The 21293-nt window shown below is 35.4% G+C and overlaps 1 protein-coding gene across 1 annotated transcript; it reads right to left on the bottom strand.

Annotated features, from left to right (window-relative positions):
* Positions 1-319: 319 nt before the first annotated feature.
* LOC141727251 (long-chain fatty acid transport protein 6-like) lies at positions 320-16073 on the bottom strand. The gene is made up of 9 exons (XM_074533608.1): positions 15865-16073; positions 14922-15080; positions 13145-13269; positions 9686-9880; positions 8183-8273; positions 5666-5864; positions 5234-5331; positions 3284-3414; positions 320-1035 (listed from the first exon to the last, which is right to left on the bottom strand). The coding sequence occupies exons 1-9, from the start codon at positions 16007-16009 to the stop codon at positions 859-861; spliced, it is 1320 nt and encodes a 439-aa protein (XP_074389709.1). The 5' UTR covers positions 16010-16073; the 3' UTR covers positions 320-858.
* Between the last annotated feature and the right edge of the window lie 5220 nt (positions 16074-21293).

Below are 21293 nucleotides of genomic sequence, written 5' to 3'. Positions count from 1 at the left end.
TGTTTGATTTTTAAATGAAACCAGATAGGTATACTCAAGGAAACTACATCCAGCAGGTATGCTAATGTTATATTCTCTGATTTGATTCTGCCTTTGAAACTTTCTAGCTCCTTTTAAGAGTTTCTAGATGTTCACTTCCAGTAAAACCTAGAAGCTATAGTAAATTTTGTCCCATTTTCATGAGAATTCAGCTTCAGGAATATGACAACTGGTAAGTTAAAAAAGAGATAATGTACCATCAAGTGTGAATTTTTGCAAATAATCTGTGTTCTGGTGTAAATTGTGGAAAATAATGTACACTAAATACTACAAATATATTTCATCACTGAATGTTTATTTCCATAAAAGTCTGAAGTAGAGCATCACAAAAAATACTACAATTAAATATTACATTGTATAATTGTCAAACATTGAACTCAGGTCTACATACAGTGCTTGTGCAGTATTTTGCTTATGTTTCTGGTGGCTCACTTTATTTATGCCTAGGACATTATTGATCTAATTATTTATTAATTTTAAAAGCAGAGTCAGAATAAAATGTATGTGTGTAAAATATTCAGCTAGGTTAAGATAATGGTGGCTCAGACAAAAATAATTTGAATCAGTGAGAAATGTGAAATAAAAATTTGCATATGTAAGCCCATGTGTGAGGAAATTATATGAGCAGATGCAGTGCAGCCTACACAATGCACATAAATATTGTATGTGTATCTTTGGAAGCGACCAATTTTAATACCATAAGATTGATTTGAATACCTTGTGTTTTTAAAACAAATACTGCATCGTGACTCCTCCTGAAATGGTTTCAGGAATATATCTGAAATTTTCTGTATTATAGAGTAATTTTATTTCTATGCGTTATAGACGTATTTCACCAGAAACCACCTTCTGGTATTTCTCTCTTGTCAAAGGAATATAAGAATGTGCAGGTTCATACATGAAATACAGGGGTTCAGATATAATTTCTGGATTAAATCCTTCATTTGCCAGATGTGTTTTCTGATGCTTGAAAGTTGCAGTAGTTTGCATAACATCCTATGAAAGAAATAATTCAAATAAGGTGCAATATTCCATTTCAGTCTATATGAGTGAAATTATGATGTACTTACTGAATAAAATAGAACTTACAATTTACTATACAATTTCTTCAGTTAAACAATTATCAGATTCACAAGTGCAGTGAAATCTAAGTCTAAATCTAAATCTAAATTAATATCTTTTTCTTATTAATTTTCCTGCTAAAGCAACACACAAGATAGCAAGTTTCTGTTTCAATATATGCAATTTTCTTTTAACTTTCCTTAGGGCAGTCCACCACAAAATCAGTGGAGTATGGAACAATTGGTTCACTCTGCAAAGAGCTGACTGATTTTGTGGTATTGGCTCTCTTCTGATTTCCTACTGCTAAACTTGATTTAAAACATTAAACCCGACAATGTTAAATGCCCTCTTGTCTTATTTGCCTGCATAAGGAATTTCTATACAGCAATTATTAAAATGCCAATTCACGAACAAGTTGTTCTGCACACAATGGTTGGGGTATTTGAGCAGAAGTGGTATATAAATAATTCACCTTTCAAATGTTGTTTACATGTAGAGAAAAGTTTAAAACAGACTGTTCTCAAGCATTGTTATTACTTATACGTGTTTTCAATACAGTGAACATTTCGTTTTAGTTCCCATGCTGAAAAGATCCACTTTTTAGTTCTTGTTGGAAGAAGTTAAAAAAACTCAGGTGGAAAACATAACAGAGCCCTGGAGTCCCCTGGTTTCTTGCATCCTTGTCCCTGTGCCTCTGCTATTCTTTTAGAATCAAGTGGAAGATACTGAGAACAGAAAATCAGTCTGTCTGATTTGCACAAAACCAGTCAACCATAATTGCAAGTTATATTAGAAAAAGCCTACATAAGGACTACTGAAAATTTTTCAAGAATGATTTTGGTTTTAATCCAATATTGCATGAGAATTTCAAGTATTTATCACTGTTGATTAGCGTGACCTCTTTCTCAGGACCTAGAAAAGGGAATAAATTTTCTTCCAAACAGAAAATTGTGAGTTCAGCATATACTGAAGTATGCTGCTATACTCCCCTAACACATTTCATAAAGCAACAACGTTTTCTCATTTTGATTTTTTTAAATTGAAGTTATTTCCTTTAATAAAAATTTGCACACATGTAAATATCAGTTAATTAGTACTGCTAGAAACTTTGTTTACTTTGGCTCCTCCGCAGATACCTAAAAAAAGATTTAGTCAGAGAACAAATAAATGCAAACAGGTTGTTTCCACACATATAAACCTTAGAGCACTGTATAGGTTTGCTCAATCTAGTGGAACTCTAAAGACAGATCTGTTCCAAAAGCTTTTGCCAGAAGAAACCAGATATGTCCTGAAGGCCCACAGATAATATAACCTATGCTTACTGCATGTGAAGGTACATTTACTTAGTACAGTAATCTGTTAGTGGAAAAAAAAAAGGCTTTCTCAATCTATAAATTCTTCAATTTAAACCTTTTTGACTATTTATCAGTATTTAGGGAAAAGTAAAACTGCCTCTCAGCATGCCCTAGCAGCAGAAAACAGTGAGCTACAAACTTTGAGATGATGCAATGTGGAGCCTTTTCCTACCCTCTGCAGTTCATGCTCTCCTGCTTGGTGACAGATCAGCCTGTGGGGTGCTCACAAGGGGTACAATCCTTGTATTTTAAGGTGGATGTTAAAAAAAGGATTGTATCCAGTTCTGCTTTTGTTCTTTGAAACATGTGAATGCATTTTAATTCTCACATTAGGAAATCTCCATAAAAGTTTTATTATCTGTTGTAAATAACCCAGTAGTTCTTTGGTGCCTTGTCAGTAATAGTGGATAATAATCACTTCAAGGACAGCCACATCAGGAAAAGGTTTGAAATGGATCATGTCACCCTGTTATAAGAAGAACTCTTATGAGTAAGGCTACACATATGTTTGCTTAGTCTTCTGTTGACTAGAAGAAGACACTGGTTAAAGAACTTTGAAGTAAAATCTAACAGCAAAGTTACTAGTCCCATCTAGGATTCTTAGGTATGGATGGATCCATAACACAAAACAGAAACATAATTCATCATATATTTGCTAAAATTCATCATAATAACAATCATAGGAACAGTAATTTAGGGTACTATTTCCTTTTGTTTTCAATTATTTAAACTGTTTGTAAAATGCATTCTGCATTCCATGGTTGAAGTGACCAATTTTCAAGTCAGACAGAAGATAAATACAAGTGGCAGACACCTTATTGTCTTACCATGATTCTCACAAAGCGTGGTTGGGCATAACTTGGAAGGAAGGCCTCAACATGCTTATAAAGTCTTTCTCCATTAAAGTCATGGTAACGTTTAAGCACGATAGCTGCCATCCCTGTTCTTCCTTCATAATCTAAAAAAAATTGAAAAATAGTATGACAAGTAAGAGCATATATGAATGTTTTGTAACATTTGAGGATATTCAATAATATTTAGAACAAGTAAATGGATTTTGTGACATATGCATCTTGTTTTCTCAGACATCGCTGAGTATAAAGTATATGATATTTTATTAATTAGGTTTATGATATTTTATTACTTTACTTATTTTATTTATACATGGTATTTGAGAACTTTAAAAGTTACTTTCAGTGAGATTATTCAATTAAAAAATGTCACTGATGTCTTCTTATTGGGAATTCTCTGTAGCTGGAACTGCCTGCTAGGCTTTATTCCTACCTGAAAGCTGGTAATATAATGACTAATTAAATCAGAGGGAGCATTAATTAAAAAGAGAACCTAAATACCCCCACACAAAGACTAATAGATATAAACATGTATAAGACTGTACTTGTTCTATATGAAGTTAAATGCCTATTGTACACTGTAAAGGCAGTGCTGAGTGCTTTGTACTCTGTCCCACAGACAAATTTGTGACAAAAAAAGTAAGTGATTCCTAGTAAATTACAGGCATCAAATTATGTTTGACATGCAAACTGAAACAAAACCCTTTTCAAAATTATGTACCAGACATAGTTCCTGCATTCTATTTATTGAAACACAAGAAAAAAAAATTAAGAGGAGAAAATATCTGAGTTGGAAGAAATCAACTGCCACAGTTAAATCTGTTCAGAAAAAATAAGCAGCCTTGAGGTCTGCCTGAAGGCACTGGAAAGAAAAAATATGGGTATTCCTTTTCCTGAAAACGAATCTGCTGTTACTGAACTGGTGATATGCTGTGAAGTTTGTTATGGCAATATTTGAGACTCAAGTCAATACAGAAATATGAAAGACCATGCTGTCTAGATGTTATTGACACTGCAAGCAAAAACTGATGTGAATCTTGAGGCATTTTTTTATGTGCTATTTACTGCCTGAGGTAGCAATAACCCTTTCGAGGAGCCCCATCAGCTCCAACTGCAGATGATAATGAGAGATGCTTTGAATATTAGACCACAGTTTTATTTGCATGCACTGCATGACTGCCACCTGCTGATCAACCATTCAGATGATGGCCTTTTAATTTTATTTTTATGTATCCTCTTTCCTTGAACCCATTGTGTTTCCCATCTCTGAGTGCTATCTCTTGACAGCTTCTTCTTCATGTGACTAGTTTCTTTTAATACTAGACTTTATTTGCCTCCAAAGGAAATAATGAACAGTTACTCAGCACCACAAAATGTCTGTCTTCCTCAACCTGTTTCTTCAATGGCTTCATCTTCTGAGAATTTTTTAAATTTTGTAATTTGGTTTCCTACAGCTTTTCAGCATGATATTTTATATTTTTATGAAGCATCATATATGATTGAGAACATTCCAATTACAAAAAAAAATTATGTGTTCTTCGACAGTACTCATAAGATAGTGGTTTCAGACGTTATCTTTTAATATACTGTATCTTACCATTTTTCAGATGAAAGCCTGTAGCCTAAGAGAAGTCTTGCGTAGTTCATAACTTTATATGTCTAGCTTCGTATTTCTCACTTCTGTTAAAATTTTTAATTTATCCAAATTTTTCTTCCATTCATTACAAAATTTCAGCATGTCATGTTTATTAAATGCAGCATTTTACTGTAACTGAAATTTCAAAAACTGTAGAAAAGCCTGAATTGCCACGCTGAAACGTCTTATATCCTTACGTGTACTTGTGCATGCAGTTGCAAGAACATAAAAGTTACAGTAAGAAATTACTCTCTTCATTTTATGTTCTCAAACTATAGGAAATGTCTTACTTTTTACGCTTACACCATAAACGTTAACTTCTTGGACAAAATCCATCATACCAATGACGTCTGCAACTTCTAAAGTAGCAACATTTTCTCCTTTCCACCTGTTGAAAATATTTCTTATATTAATATAGATATTAGCTAATACATGTTTTATTCTATACATGACAGAGGACTGCTTTTAACATGGGCTACATTCTTAACTGAAGAATCATTTCCTGGTTTAGTGCCATCATATTTGAATACCCAGTGATACAAGAAGTGCCAAATTTGAAAAATTCCAATATGTTGGAGTGCACTTTAGTGGACTTGATTCCTATCCTTAGCGATTTTGTTTAAACAAAGTTGACATTCATCATGTTTGAGTCTGACCTGTGTCATCCAGGCATGTATATGTGTGATTTCTTCCATGGATTTACTCTTAACTTTGTGCTGTACCTGAAAGTGTCTCCCACCCGGTCAGTGAAGTAGAGGAACCCATCCTCATCCATCACTAGGAGGTCCCCTGTGTCGAGATACACATCTCCTTCCACAAACACATTACGCAGGAGTTTCTTCTCTGAGGCTTCTTTATTTCCAACATATCCAGAAAATGGGCTATCCTCAGTAACTTGAAAAACCAGAAGACCAGGTTTACCTGCAGGCCATGAAAAGGGGAAACATATATAGACATCTATATATATATATATATATATATATCGAGAGAGAGAGACATATATATGAACATATATAGAGTGAGCTATTAAGAGCATAAATTATCATATTAAAAATCCTTTGGAAAGCCACGTCGGTTTTATGTGTCTTATTGTTACATTACCTTAGTTCTTCCCTGAACAGAAGAAATGGGGGAGTGGAAAAGGGAACATAATTTTGCTTCCTTCTCTTCCAAAAATTTGGACCACAGGGAAGAGATCTTTGGAGTGTGTTGTACATCACTTACCTGGTGAAAGCATTTACCCATTGAAAAGATGATTTATCTTTGTGTATCCTTTATCTTTATGTCGTTAGAAAAGGGTGATGGTAGTCAAACAACATGTGTAGAGGCAAAATATATAGTATCTAAGATTTTTGAGGGCTTTGAGGTTTTCCAGAGGATAGAGATGCTACTGCCTTAGCACTGGTGTGCTGGTGTGACAAAACAAGTTGTAATCCACAATGTGTGCCCCTGATCATCAGGGGGTCTCTGGGGTCTGAAGCAAATCCCTACTGGGCATCACTCCTTGTTGCTGCCTAAGTCCTATTTATAACAAGGACAAAACTTCCATTGCCTGCACTGGAATTAATTCAGAATGCGCTTTAAACATGTTTCTTTTATTATTCTTTATCTGTGATAACTACTGGCTTTGTTCTCAATGTGCTCCTGAGATTTAAAGATAGTTCTGTCTTCAAAAAACTTTTATTTTACTCCTTCCGAAGATGTAAGGAGACGTTTTCCAACAAATAATTTTCTTCATAGCTGTATTTCTGCATCCTAAATTTAATCCTCTTCATTTTTTTGAACACTCCATATGAAAAATGGAATGAAAGCTCATACTACCTTTCAGAAGAGGAGCTGGCATTGCTGCAAATGCAATGCATAATTTATAACAAAAGAACAACCAAACAAAACGGAGTTGCTCTAACCCCAAGTCACTTTTACAGAAGGATTCTCCAGTCCATTTTGTGAATTTACTGTCATTACTATCTCACATTGCATTCAGTGACAGCTTCAGAGTTGCCTAAAAAACATGTGTAATTTGCAAAATTTTTCTAGTTGTGTCATGAAACCTGGAATTTTATCAATTTCACTGAGAATGCAATAATTTTTGTGCACTTTCTAATATGACTGTAGTGAGGAAGAAAGATCTTTTCAAGAAAAAGAAAATCTTTTTCTTTATTTGGATATTGTCAGCAAATAATATTTTATCAGAAAAAATAGAAGATGGCTACTTTTTTTTTCCAGTACTACTACCATAGAATAAAATATGATATGATATTATATTATAAATGTTATATTATCAAATATAAGCAATAATAATTGTTGATTTGATGACCAGTACTACTGTGTGTCATTGAGATCTGACATTATCATAACCTGCTATCATTCAGGTCTTCTGTACAAGCCCCTCTTCTACCTTCAGGATTTTTATCTCTATGATAATTAAATCTACATACTAAAACCAATGATGTTAAAGACCTTTTCCCCACAGCTGATAACTTTGACACAGATGGATTCGTGCATGTGTACACAGGCACATGAATATTTGATGTGGCTTTGATAAATGCAGTGCTGTCTTTGGTAAGACTCAGTTTTGGGGATTTTCTCAAGGATATTCTCAGCTAGGAGGCTACCTTATTTTCAGTCTGGGAGCTTCAGCTCTTTAAGGTGGAGTATTCCATTTTTTATGGTAGAAACACAGAGAGTTTAAATAGTGGTTGTATTTTTAAGTAGGATTTGGGGAAGTCTGTGCAACTCTAGGTACTAAAATGATAAATCTGGTTTTGTCACTAATCGTAAAAATATGATCCACAATTTGAAATTTTTCTGTTCGTCATCAGAATTTTAAATCTGAAACTTAGAAAGCATCTTTAAACATCTGGCCTCAGAGCACAACATAGCTGGGAATTGCTGTATCTTTTGTTTTTTATTTAAAAAAAAAAGAAGCACTAAAAAATCTGATTTTTCCAGGAACAGGAACAAGTTCTTCTCAAGTGAGAATAAAAATATTATGGGCCCCAAATATTACTAATGTTCTTATATGATTGTAATTTTTTATTTTGGGTTATTTTATAAATATTTGTATAATATTGTATATATTATTGCATATATTAGCAACAGATCTCTGTTTGGATCTATTTTCCTATTTTTTCTATTTTCAAGTTCTAGGTGTATGTCAAAAATCTGTTGCTTACAGAAATTTCATCCTCTAAATTGAGTTATCTATTAGTTAACAGATAACTAATATTTTTCCTTACCTATGGGTGCTTTCTTACACCTTCCATTTTCATCTTTTATAAGTTCTTGTTTCCAGACATCATATTTCAACAACTCAAAAGAATGTAGAAACTAAAAAAAAAAGAAAAAAAGCACACATGCATACTTAAAACTACATTTTCTTACTAATTTTCTAGATTGGATAAGAATTGCTTTGAATTAATGAATAGTCCCTATTGAATATTGGAGACTTGAGATAGCCTGAAATAAACTGACTGTATTCTAAGAGGCAATTGTCAGAAAGTGTTCATATCATGATAAGCAACACTAAGTATACATATAAAGGTGAGTGTTCATCTCCTTTACTGATAAAAAGAAGCCCTTGTCTAAGAGTAGGGTCAGATTCAAATAATTTATACGAAGGATAAAGTGCATTTGATCAAATTGTCAGTTTTGCTTTAAAACTGCCATCCATTTCTAATATTGCCTAAATGCAAATCAAGATGATTATCTGACAAAAAAAAAATTCCAAAATAAATTTACAGACATCTCAAAAATTACACCAGACAGATGCAAATGGAAACTTTCAACTTAATGACCTGATTAGTCTTTCCTGCCTCAATCCTCCATCCACGTGGTTAAGATTGCTAGAAGATTCAAAATCTTGCAGAGTTGTTATCATCATCATGCCAGGGCATTTTTGGCATCTCAGATATAAAGCAGAATCATTGGGAAGTCATTAATCTGGTCTTGATCTTAACTGATCTGAATCTTTAGTATTGTTTGAATACCATTTCATTGTTGTATAATGTTCATGAGTCACAGAAACTGTACAAATTGGAAAAGCATTTGAGACTGTCAGGGTGTTTTTATGGTAGAAACACTGAGAATTTAAACAGTGGTTGTATTTGTAAAGGTATAGCTTAGATATTTTGAAATTAGTATTTTTCTCCTCTATTTGCTAAGAATTTTGATTTTTTTTTATATTGTAATCTTATTTCAGAGAAAATGTGATGCTAGTTTTAATGAGTGAAGATGCAGCCAAAGAACAAATTTGTATAAGTTTGCTTTGGAATATCTATCTCCTGATTTATACGAAAAGTCAAATCAAAACTAATTTCTGGCCTCATCATTTATTATATGTGGATTTTCAGGATGATTAGTAAACAATTAATAAGAATTGTCATTACCAGAATTGTCATACCAGTCCTTTGGGTAGTCGCTTCTATACAGACAGTTTGGGGTTTTTAAAATATCTTTTAGGGAAAAAGTTGGGTACATGAGCTTCTATGTACTCATTGTGTGTATTTACTGTGGCTTCAAAATACATGTACAGAGAATAGAGTCAAGGAAGTGGCTAAGAATAAGGCTTCTGTTTTCATGAACCAATTATTATTATTATTGTATCTGGAAAGAAGGAAGCATTTTCTTCCTTCCTGTTCTTTATGATTTATGCCTTTCCCATGCCTTTTAAATTTTTTTAAAGTTATTGTATGGTTAATTGGTTGGTTGGTTGGTTGGTTGGTTGATTTGATAATCCTTACCTTTGAGAAGATGCCAGCACGGCCCACAGCTCCTATTTTATTAGTATAGTTCAGGAAACTAAGACTTCCTTCTGTGGACCCATAGAATTCAAATATTTTAACTGGGCCAAACCTCATCAGAAACTCTTTCCATACAGAAGGTCTAATCCCATTTCCAAGGGCAATGCGCACCTCATGAACTCTGTCCTCTTCTTTCTGTGAACAGACAAAAAGAAACATCCTGTAGCTGGGAAAAGTGCATCTAAATACCTAAAATTGACCTAATACTTTCTAACAGAACAATTTTCATTTGCGAACTGCCACCTTGACTAAAATACTTCACAGAATGGGGTTTTTTGCTGTTGTTGTTGATTTTTTAAAAATAAAACAGAAAAGCATAAGCAATCTTGATCTGAGGTTGAGGGGCTTTTGCAGGGTGAAAACTTTATTTCAGTAATTCTTTGAATTTTTACTTATGAACTCTATAAGGAGGATGTATATTAAAAAGTTTAAAAGATTTTAGCTGCAAATAAATGGATTTTAAGGAAGTGCCATTTTCCATAGAATGGAAGTTCCTTTCCCACCAAAAAGCGAAGTTTTCCTGTATCAACAAAATCGTGCCTTAGAAAACACTTGTGATACACAAAAGTTGATTCTTTTTGTAATGATACTTGGTGGAAAATTTTTCACATCTGCCATATTCCTTATGGAACCTGACAAAGCAGCAGAATAACTCAAAGCTGTAATAACTCATATTATTAGGTTCATTTTTAATCTTAAATCCAAATTCATCAAAAGATTATAATAAAATCTGCAGTCAAAATGTAGTTGCTAATGTGTCATTAGTTACATATTAGTGATGCAATTATTGTGGTAAACTATTCAAAAGTCTGCTTGCATAAGTGCTTTTGGCATAGGAGCAGACTGCTCAGCCCTCTGTCCATAGGACTGTGGTCAAGACTCTCAGAAGCCCTCCCTTTTTTGAGGTGTAGTTGGGATTGAGTAATTAAGTTACTGTTATGGCTAAATGTCAGCAGAAAATAAACTTATTTCAGGTCAACAGGATCGGTTTCTTCAAATCAAATAAATGGTTGGTTTGGTTTTGTTGCAGTGTTATTTCAATCTTTAAAAGTGTAAAATTATGTTTGATTTCTAAATAATGTTAGGGTGATTTAAAGATGGAACTTTGCCTTGTAATTGCACTGAAATGTTTTAGCAGTCACAAACTTTTGACTTTCAAAAACATTCATGTAAAATTGTTTTGTGAACTATGTATTAGCAGACAACTTCATTTGATCCAGAACTGCATTTTATGGCAGATAAATTATTTGCCACAACAGGATAACTGTAATGCCAAGACCCAAGCTCACTGTTAAACACAGCAGTGAAACTGGAGTTTGATATTCCCTGCTTCTGCATAATCAGACATGTTTTCTTTTGCAATTTTAATGGTAACTCTGGAATAAAGGAATAAATGTTTTTGGTCACATGTATGTAATCCAACTGAATTTTAATCCAGCTGGGAGGCTGACTGGGAGACTTCCTTCTTGCATAATGTTGTCCCTTCTTCAACACTTTGTCTTCAGGATGAAATGACGGGTTTTGATTTTTTCCCCAATGTATTTTGTGATACTGTAAGCCTTGAAGTAAAACTCAAGAGTTTAACAGATTACAAGCAACAGGAGAAACTGTTATTCTTACATTCTTATCTTGGTTCACGCCCAGTTCAACAGGTGTGATCTGCAACATTTCCCTGAACTACCTTGAATTTTAAATGCCTTTACTTAAAAGTTACATGGTTCTCTTTAAAAACATTCTTTGACATACTCAGTCACAGAGTTTCTGTCCACATGGAGAAATCCCCAAGTGCCTCCTAGTTTCCAAATCCATGCTATTTCTCAGTTTGTGAGACCTGGGCATGCTCAGTGAAAGGAGGGAAGGGCAGACACCCTGTGCATGATGTAGAGCATACTCCAACAAGTCCTGCATGTTCAGTCCTAGTCCTGAACCATACCAGACCTATTACCCTGCATGGGTTTCTTTCATTACAGTTGAACCTGTGTGATACAGTAGAGGTTAGATGTTATATATGCATATAATATCTGGTTATATGTTATATGTGGCCATAATCTAGTAAGACACGTGATGTTGACAGAGCTCCTGATGTACCTGATCCACTCCTGTTAGCAACCTCACCTCCCTCAACTCATCCAGGCCATCTCTAGTTTTCCCTCTTACCAGTTGCCAGTTAAGTATCTATATCTTCTCTGTTCAATTTTTGTTATTGAGTCATGAAAATATAGTTCTCATTGCTCTTTCCTGCAGGAGAAACCTTTACACAACTGGTCTGGCCTAGCTAATTATTCCTTTGTGGTTTCCTGATCCATGGACTACTGATACAGTAGTTGCTGTTGGCCAGGCTTGAGTTATGTTTCAGGCTTGTTTGTATAGGCTTGAGCTCTGGCCAACAGCTATCCTTCTTGTACCCTTTAGTACTTTTGTCTTTGATCCCTCTCCTACATCCAGACCACCCAATAATAAGATTCTGTTCAAACCAGCTGGAGAATTCTTTCAGATATTTTCTTGTTCCTAGTGCTTGCATTAATCTCTGACCAATCCCATTGGAGATCATTTGAACTTTGTGCTTGAGCATGAGGTTTTCTGAGGTATGTAGGAATACTTCTTGTCACCTCCCTTCAGTAATATCCTAACTACCAAGCATAAAATTTAAAAAGTTAACCAAGCTTTCCCAAAAATTAACCAAGCTATCATTGAAATGAGAGTTGCTACTTAGTAAGCATTTTCAGACTTGTCACTGTTTGGGGACATTTTACTTTGTTCCAAACCTGGTCATGATCTTTAGGACTGTTATCTCAGGGGGGTTGCACCATACTGTTTGTACTTTGGCTTCATAGAGATATATCCATCATCAGATATACAGGCATGTAAGAGAGTGTGCCTTTGGAAGACCTCTAAGAAAAAGACTTAAACTAATAAAAACTCGTTCATTAGTTTCAAAGTTAAAAATTAACTATCATTCATTAAATACTGAATATACTAGGTCACTCTTGATAAACAATTACTTTGGAAGAGAGCACTGAAATTGTTAAATCATTCAATCTGGTATGAACTCTTTTTGGTCATTGTGAATGCTGAAGCTTTCTCAGCTTACACCTTTTCCTGACTGACCTGTTGTGACCTGCTGGTCACTCAGATAAAAAGCCAACAAGCCTGGCTTTGCAGAGGCACTTCTGTGAGTGTCAGGGTGTGTGTCCTGTCCTGCCAGGCTCGCTCCTTTGTCACCACTGCACTTGCTGTTGTGAACTTGATTGCTATTGGTAACAGCAATGAACGCAAGACACAAGGAACGCTGTGAAAAGCTATCAAACATTGAAAATACTGTACTGTTCAGAAATTAGTGAATCTATCTAACTTTCAGATTTGCTGTATCTTAAAGCTGCATTTGCCAATGGAACTTACACAGGGCTGATTGCAGAGATAGCGGCAGAGTTCTCCTATATATAAAAACATGGTAACATTGTATTTCCTACAGTCATTCCAAAACTCTCTCGCAGAAAATTTCCTCTTCAAAACACAGGTCGCTCCTATGTGATGAAAACAGGTAAGAAATTTCAAAATAACCTTTAAAATAAACCCCTTGTCTTCTACCACTATTGTAACAAAAAAAAAAAAAAAAAAAAAAAAAAAGAAAGAAAGAAAAAACTTGTCATTCTCTTAATTCAGTTAATGATAAATTCAGCTAATTGAATAAATTGTAAGCTGTTTCCAACACGATCCATCTGTTAAATGAAACTTGCACAACTAAGCCTTGTTTCTTTTTCTGAGTAGTAACTAAAACCTTAGAGTAACAGAAGCAACAGAAGCAAAACTTTTAATGATCATTCATTGTTAGGAATAGCCTAAACATTTGGTTTCTGTCATGATCATGAGCTAGTTTAACTACAAAAAAAGATCTTGGAATGGGGAAAATTGTAGCTTCTCTATTTGTGTGACAAGTGGTGAAAAGGAAACAGGCTGTCTTTGTTGTTTCCCTTTCATTCCCCTTTTTCTGTTCCTTGACAACTGAGAATCAAAACTATTTTCTTTTCTGTGACCCTGATGTTCTTTTAGAGCTTTCAATTTCAAAAGCCACTTCATTCTACCCTCTCATATCTGCCACCCTATCCCTTCCTAAGTGTTGTCAGTCAAAAATTTACAAATTTCTATCTTTTCAAAATTTTCTTTTTGCCCAAGTCGTGTTTGTCCTGTGTGATGTTTCCCAGGGCCTTCCAAATTTTGAATACCTTCTATTCCACTTTTCCCATCTTGCCTGTTCGTCCCTGATCTTGAAACCTTTCAGAGCTCTTCAGCCTCACCCTCCTCAAAGCTTTGTCATTCAAATCCCAGACTCCCAGATCTCTATCTAAACACCTAAGAAAGACATTACCCTACATTTTCTGTCCCAAGAAAATTCATAGCCTCAAACCTCTTCATACACTCATTTTCCCATCCCCTTTGTGTTTCTGTTAGGCAGAAGCAGTCTTGCTAGCAGTTACTGTGAGCCAGCATGCCCGCCTGCCTTGTTCCTGAATAAACAAAGCAGTGAAATGTCTTTTAAAGCACTCCAGTTATATACTTAGAGTGCCAAAACCCAGCATCTGGGCAATACTCTAATGATAGAAAAGGAGGATGTACCTGGCAAATGTCTGGTTGATAGCTCTCTACAAATAACTCCCATTATCAAATTTAGAAGGGGAGATTTTGTCCTTTTTCACATTTTTCACTTTAAGATGTTGAATCTAACTCTGTAGGTCTTACTCAAATAAGAGACTGAAAAAGCTCCACAACACATTTAGTCAATCGTATTCAGAAGGTTGGGCTTCCACAATGCATTTGTATCTTCTGACACTAAAAATCAACCACAGATGCCTGTGTGAATGCCTTTACAGAATTTTGGCATAGGGTAGGAGGATGATTTCAGGTTAAACCTACAGAAAATATGCAGTGATGCTAACCATACACAGACCTCAAGTCATTTTATGCTGGATTTATACAATTATTAGTGTCTGTTCTAAGCTTCAAAAACTATGCATATACCTTAGATATTGTCCACAAATGGGGGAGGTGATGAAAAGGATAAAATTACAAAAGATTTTTGGTAAACGCAATATTTGAGTTCCCAAGCAGTTATTCACCTAATATTAACGTGTTATAGCCTTGTCAAGTTAATGGAACTCCACTAGAAGGTTAATATTACCTAACTGAATGCATCCACTGATGCCAAGAAGAGAAGCACTGATGTGGTACAAGGGAAGAGTGACATATATAATATCCTGAGAAACTGCACCACACTGAGTCAATGCCAAGGAGGCAGCCAGAGTCCTGCGGTGAGTGATGATAGCAGCTTTTGGGAAACCTGTCAAAGGGAAAGAGCAAATAACTACAAATGTACTGCATGCATTAATAATTTTGCTGAAGTAGAATTATGCTGGGAATGTACAGGGAGAATTCTCTTCTTCTGAGTCTTTGTCCTATGCTTTGCTGTTTTATGAGTATATATCCTTAGCCTCTCAGCTCCTTCACTCTTTCTGCCTGTAATTCTATTTAAACATAGAATTATAGAGTAGTTAGGGTTGAAAGGGACAATGTAAAATATATTCCCAACCCCCCTGCCATGTCTGTTCCATTTGTGGGACAAAGTCCACGCCCTTCACAGGCATGTGCAGGTCAAATACACATACAGGTTTCCCTTGCCAGAAAGTGAGAATTGGAAAACCTCTGGAGAGCCACTGTGTCACTCAGCTTCTACTTGCAATACAATTAACTTCTATGAAGTTGTTTGGATTGACTAGTGGATGGATTTCCCCATTCTTCCGCTCTAAAATTAACTCCTATTTCAAAATCAGAAGCAGAGGTTCCACTGTTCTTCCTTTCTGAGCAACTCTTAGAGACTGACTTTGTTTGCTTTATATTCAAGAAATTAATTTCAGCCATGGAGTATTTATGTAGAAGTTCAGTAACTGAAATTACACTCCTGTGTAATTTCAAAAACACTTTAAAGTGTACTGTGCTTCTAAATAAATCAATCCTCCCTGTCTTGATTTGGAAATTCAAGTTCTGTGGTTTTGTGTCTTTTTGCTTAATTTATACTGCCTTAATTTTCAGAGGTGCAGCTGTACTTTGTTAGCACACATCCTCACCTGTACTTCCCGATGTGAAGATATGCAGAGCTGTGTTTGCTGTGTCAGTGACAGCTCCAAGATGAGACGGAACAGGATGATCAGGCACCTTGTCTAGTTTGTCTGGTAGGGTGTGAACATGCTGGAAAGGAGAGCTGGCGCTCATCAGCCAGACAGCAACATTATTTTCCAAGACATTCAAAACAAATTCTTTCTCTATTGATCCTAAAAAATCTGCCAAGTTAAAACAAACAAAAAACACATGGTAATTTTTAAAATAAATACAACTGCAGACCTGATTACTGGCATTGAAATGATATATCATACCACTGTATAAACCTACCACAGGCATAGGAGGGCTAACCTGCATACTGGACAGTGAAAAAATCATCATGATGTTCAATTTCCCTATATTTCTCATGTGGCTTTAATTTTAATTGATAAAACACCATTAACTTAGTTGATGGTGCTAGTATATAAGATTTAATTTAATCACATTTGTTCCAAAATTTGGTGCATATACCAAATAGCAAACCCTCACAGATTCATATGGAATTATGGTACTACTGCCAACCTGTATAAAAGATGAAAAAACAGGAGTAGAATATGCATAAATTGCCTAGTATTGCATAATGTGCCATAAACAGAGATGAAATTGCAGCTCCTTGCACTGTAATCTTTGCTTCAAGCAATGCTACCTTGGGATTGCTACTTAAAGTAGTTATAAAGTAACATAAATTTTTATGCAGGTATTTTGACCTGAAGGAAATCACAACTACAAAGGGAATCTGTGTCTTCCTGTAGTAAGTGAAGTTTTATATAAGCCACATAAATGAATAAATAAAAATGGAAATGAAATTATGCTAAAGTATCTTCCAAGGCTGTTTTCTTGCTGATGCATGATTATTGCTGCTGATGCCTTGTCCTTGGAGAATTTCAGATTTAAGCTTTTAATTCTACTAATTAATTGCATGGGATTTATATTCTTGAAATGTAGACATTGTCTCTTTTCTCTCCTTTTTAGACAACACAGTCTCTCTCTTTCCTTAATTTTTCCCCTCCTTTTCTTCCCCTCTTTTAAGTGTGTGTATATATAAAGAGCTTGCAGCTCTGAAGGGCTCTGATTTCCTATGTTTGATAAAAGCAGGAAACAGCAGAAAGTGAGCAGTAAGTGAAACACCTCACAAAACTTACCTTCTCCTATGACCAGAGCTTTTGCTGCGCATGTATTAATGCAGTGCAGGAGAGATCGTGAGCGGATATTGACGTTGAGAAAGGCCACGACGAAGCCCAGCTTGGCTAGCCCGAACCACACGTGGATGAAGTCAGGTCCATTACCCATCAGCAGGGCCACAGTGTCGCCTTTTCTCAGATTCCCATAGTGCAGGAAGGCCTGTGCTACCCTGTTACTCCTCCTCTCCACATCCTGATAAGTGTACACCGTCCCTTCATAGATAAGGAATGGCTTGTGGGGGTTTTTTTCCACTGATTGCCTGAAAAGGTCAGTTATGGAGAGAATTCCATTTTTTGCCCACTTTTTTACTGTTGCCTTTGACCTCTTCCGTCTCAAGAAATAGATCAGGTCTGCCCAGAAATAGGGGAGAAAGATCTTCAGAGAGACACACAGCACCAATATTCCTCCAGCAACTGTTGAAATCCACGTGCAAAACATGCTTGGAGCTGGGCAATAATAGATTTAGTCATCTCAGACATATACAGTACATGCATTTTAATAATTTACACAGAATTTTATGACATAGAATGAACGTTAACAAGGTAATTACAATTCCAGCAGTTAATTTGAGAACTGTTAGAAATACCTTATTGGGATTTACTAGAATAAAAAGACCCACAAAAGAGAAGAAGGGAGTTAAGAGTAAATAAAGGATTGTGCAGGATTTTTAACTTGCAATCAAAACTATGTCTAGATTTTTTTACTGTCCCATGGCAAATCCTAAAAAAAAGGTGAAAACAAACATGCCAGACATAGACTATCAGACGTGTAGCATGAAAGTATGTTATGTACCATATGCCTGTAAGATGTACCAAATGTTGTTCTTTGCTGCCTAAGTTGTATTTTCTGGTGTGAGAGAATCTGAGACCATTTGAGACCAAAAGTTTGAACAGTCTGATCAACAGACTGAACATACACAAATTGCAGGCACCATATTCTGAAGCTTCTTCATCTACTGAAGTATCCAGTTTTCACCATAGGATTTTCCGGCATTTGCAATAAATGGTGAATAATAACTTTGCAATATTTATATTGTTTACATTATTTACAATAGCATCCTGCAGTCTCAAAAAAAATTGTGCGCAAACACAAACTGATGTTTGGAAAACAACATTTATAGCATAACAATTATTAATTCCGTAAGGTATTTCAGGCAAAAATTAATTGTCGTATTTTCAAACAGTCATAGGGGAGAAATTTTGAAGATCATACAAAATCCTTTGAACATAATATAAATAGCATTGACCAGTCTCCTTTTTAAAGTTTCAGCCATGATTACTACAAATATTTGAAATGTCTTATGTGACAATCTAGGATTCAGGAACACTTCAGCAATCTGAGAAGCTTTTCTAAATGGGATGACCTCCACCCTGTAGTTTAGAACTATCTTACTGACAAGCTGTACTTTTGTTATATTCCTCAAGCTTGTTTACATTTTAAACAATATTCAATGAATATACTTGTAAAATTCAGGGAAATTCTTGCAGAAAGCAGGATCTTGTATGTATCATAAAGTATATGAAATGTATTGGTAAAAGAGCAGCTTAGAAATTAAAGCACCATGGCATTAATTGCACATAAACATACAAAAGAAGTTAAAGCATGTGAGGTACAATGTTTTAATGTTCTAAACAAAAATTCTAAACCCATCCATTTCTGAAGTCTTCAATTTGTAAAGAGACATTTTTAGTTACCTTGAAATCTTCTTGATTACACTGTGTTACCTCTCTGACCAAATGTCTCATCTTTCTATGTTAAGAAACAATTGAAGTAGCTGCAAGTTTATTCTTCCAATAGATGTGACATTAAAAGACCCTCTGTTTTAGCTCACATGGCTCCTTTACTGCCTTTCTGCCTTTCTCAGAATGTTGTTATTTAATGGCCAAGGGCACAAACAGAAGACCTCCTGAGTGCCATGGCTTGTCTACCACTTGGAAACCTTTGCTCAGCTTTCTTTGCCACATGCAAGTATGCAAGATTCACTGAAATGAATCAACCAGTAAATTTAGCTCCAGGCAAAGTCCAATTGGCAGACTTCATAAACTGAACCAATAAACACATAATGTTAAGAGAAAATAAGTAAAAGGGATGATGATGTTAGACTAGGTTTCAGCCCTAGCTTTCTTTTAGCATTCTTATATTACTTCTATTACCAAAATAATCACGGTGTATAAGTAAGAACTCAAAATAAAAATAGAGGGAAAAATAAGCAGGCTACAGGGAAAAAATTTTAGTCCTCAAAGCTGTGTCAGGATTAGTTTTGGTTCACTCTTTTCACACTTGAATGTGATTGGAAAGGCCCTTGTTTTAGAATTGTTTGCTCAAAATAATGTTTATGGAGCAGAAAATAAAGAAAATTAAAGGGAAAAATATAGAACATATAGAAAAGGAATGAATTTTAGGAAAGAGTGACTATTGTGAAAGAGCGTGCATCTCTCTGAGAGAGATTACAGTCCTACAGCCACTTGCACTGCAGGAGTCACACTGTTGTCACCTGCTGTATGCCTGGAATGAAAAGCCTGATGCTTGCTTTTGACTGCAGTGTTCTGGCAATACAACCAAGCTTGCTTTTGGTTATTGCTTGAAAGGTTTCTCCAAAGCATTCACAAAAGTACATGCACAGGAAGTTAAATTACACTCCAAATGAAGGGGCTGCTCAGAAAAAGGAAATGTTTTCTCAAATTTAGACAAATTCAAAACACTTTTGAAAAAAAATTCACACACTGTAAATGCAAACCAGTTGTTTCCAAGGAGGAATTAAACGGATGTTTAACTTGCATTCTAACCAAACCTTTTGTATCTTTCTCACAATATCAGGTTACTAAGTTACTGTCAGGTTCCAGCATGGTTTGGTTGTTTGGTGCATTTGGGTTTTTTAGAGGCTGTCTGTCAAAGTATGAAATCTTATTGTGTTTTCTCTTGTTTGCATTATTTTCACCAAGTTTCCATGAAGTGGAATTTTTTTGCACATGTATTGAGATTTTTATTTCAGCATGGTCAGAAATAAACTTAGTCCAATAAGTCCATAAAGAATTACAGAATCATAGAGGGTTTGGGTTGGAAGGGACCTAATTTCAGCCTCCCTGCCAAGGACCACCTCACACTGGACCAGGCTGCTCAGAGCTCCATCCAGCCTTGGATGCTCTAAGATATTTTCTCATGTTGTCTTTGGTAAATTTACTCTGAAGTCTTGGAAAGAGCATTTGATCAATTATCTTAACTCGATTAATTCCTTTAGCCTGATTTTAATTAATGTGCAGTCTGGTTATTTCCAATCCTTAGTCCTAATCTGTTTATCTGTTGAGAGCATTCTATGCCAAAGAAGTATTAATCCAATGGAAACTGACTGCCAGCTCTTCTCAGTTGGAACTCCCTTTCTCTTTGCCTGGTTCTGATGGGGCAGTATTCTGTTAGAGAAAAGGAAAGCAGGACAAGAGAGCTGCCACCTGAGACACAGGCTACGACATGTCTGCAGCTTTGCTCGCACAAGAAGGGTAGCTCTGGGAGACAAGGAATGTACTGGAGAGAGCAATAGCACAAAAATCATTCAGTGGTTTAAAGGTTCAGCAAAACTATGCAGAGATGTTCTCCAGCCCCAGGGGAATGTGAACAGCCCCGTGTGTTGGCCTCTATGCCTTCATGTCCTAGCTCTCTAGGCCACCTGAGATGTCTCTGAAATACCTGAGAAACAGAATTTCTGTAACTGCCCTCATAGTTCATGCTACGATGACCTTAAATCTGCTTACAAGGCTTTCTTTTGTATGAGCTCTGCAAGATGGAAATAGTATTTCAAAAGACTTAGTGTTTTGAGCGATTGTCACACAACCTCTGCTTTGAAATTTGCAAGCACAAAATTTCAATTTAATTAATTGAAATGGGTCACCAAACTCACTAGGTTTGGTTTGTCATGGCTTTTTTGTCCCATAGAGTCAGAAAGCAGGCAAAAGCAGGGTTTTGTTTACTTACTCTCTCTGGTTTCTTTGTCCATTTATTTTTTTCTTTTCAGCTGTTCCTCTGCAATCACAAGGATTGAAAACATCTCCTTTTAATGAGAACTGATATTTTAAAGTATTTATTAGGTATTCTTAACTACCTTTTTAGAAAATGAAATAAAATTAAAAAGGAAGTAGTCAGTAGTATCAAAATACACAATGGACTATTTTTCATTATTTTCTGGCAACCACATGAATAATGACAAACAGGGAAAGAATCTAAA

The sequence above is a fragment of the Zonotrichia albicollis genome, chromosome Z, assembly GCF_047830755.1.
Source record: "Zonotrichia albicollis isolate bZonAlb1 chromosome Z, bZonAlb1.hap1, whole genome shotgun sequence".
Classification (NCBI taxonomy): Eukaryota; Metazoa; Chordata; class Aves; order Passeriformes; family Passerellidae; genus Zonotrichia; species Zonotrichia albicollis.
Note: the sequence above shows the minus strand (reverse complement) of the source record. Positions and strands in the feature narration are given on the sequence as shown.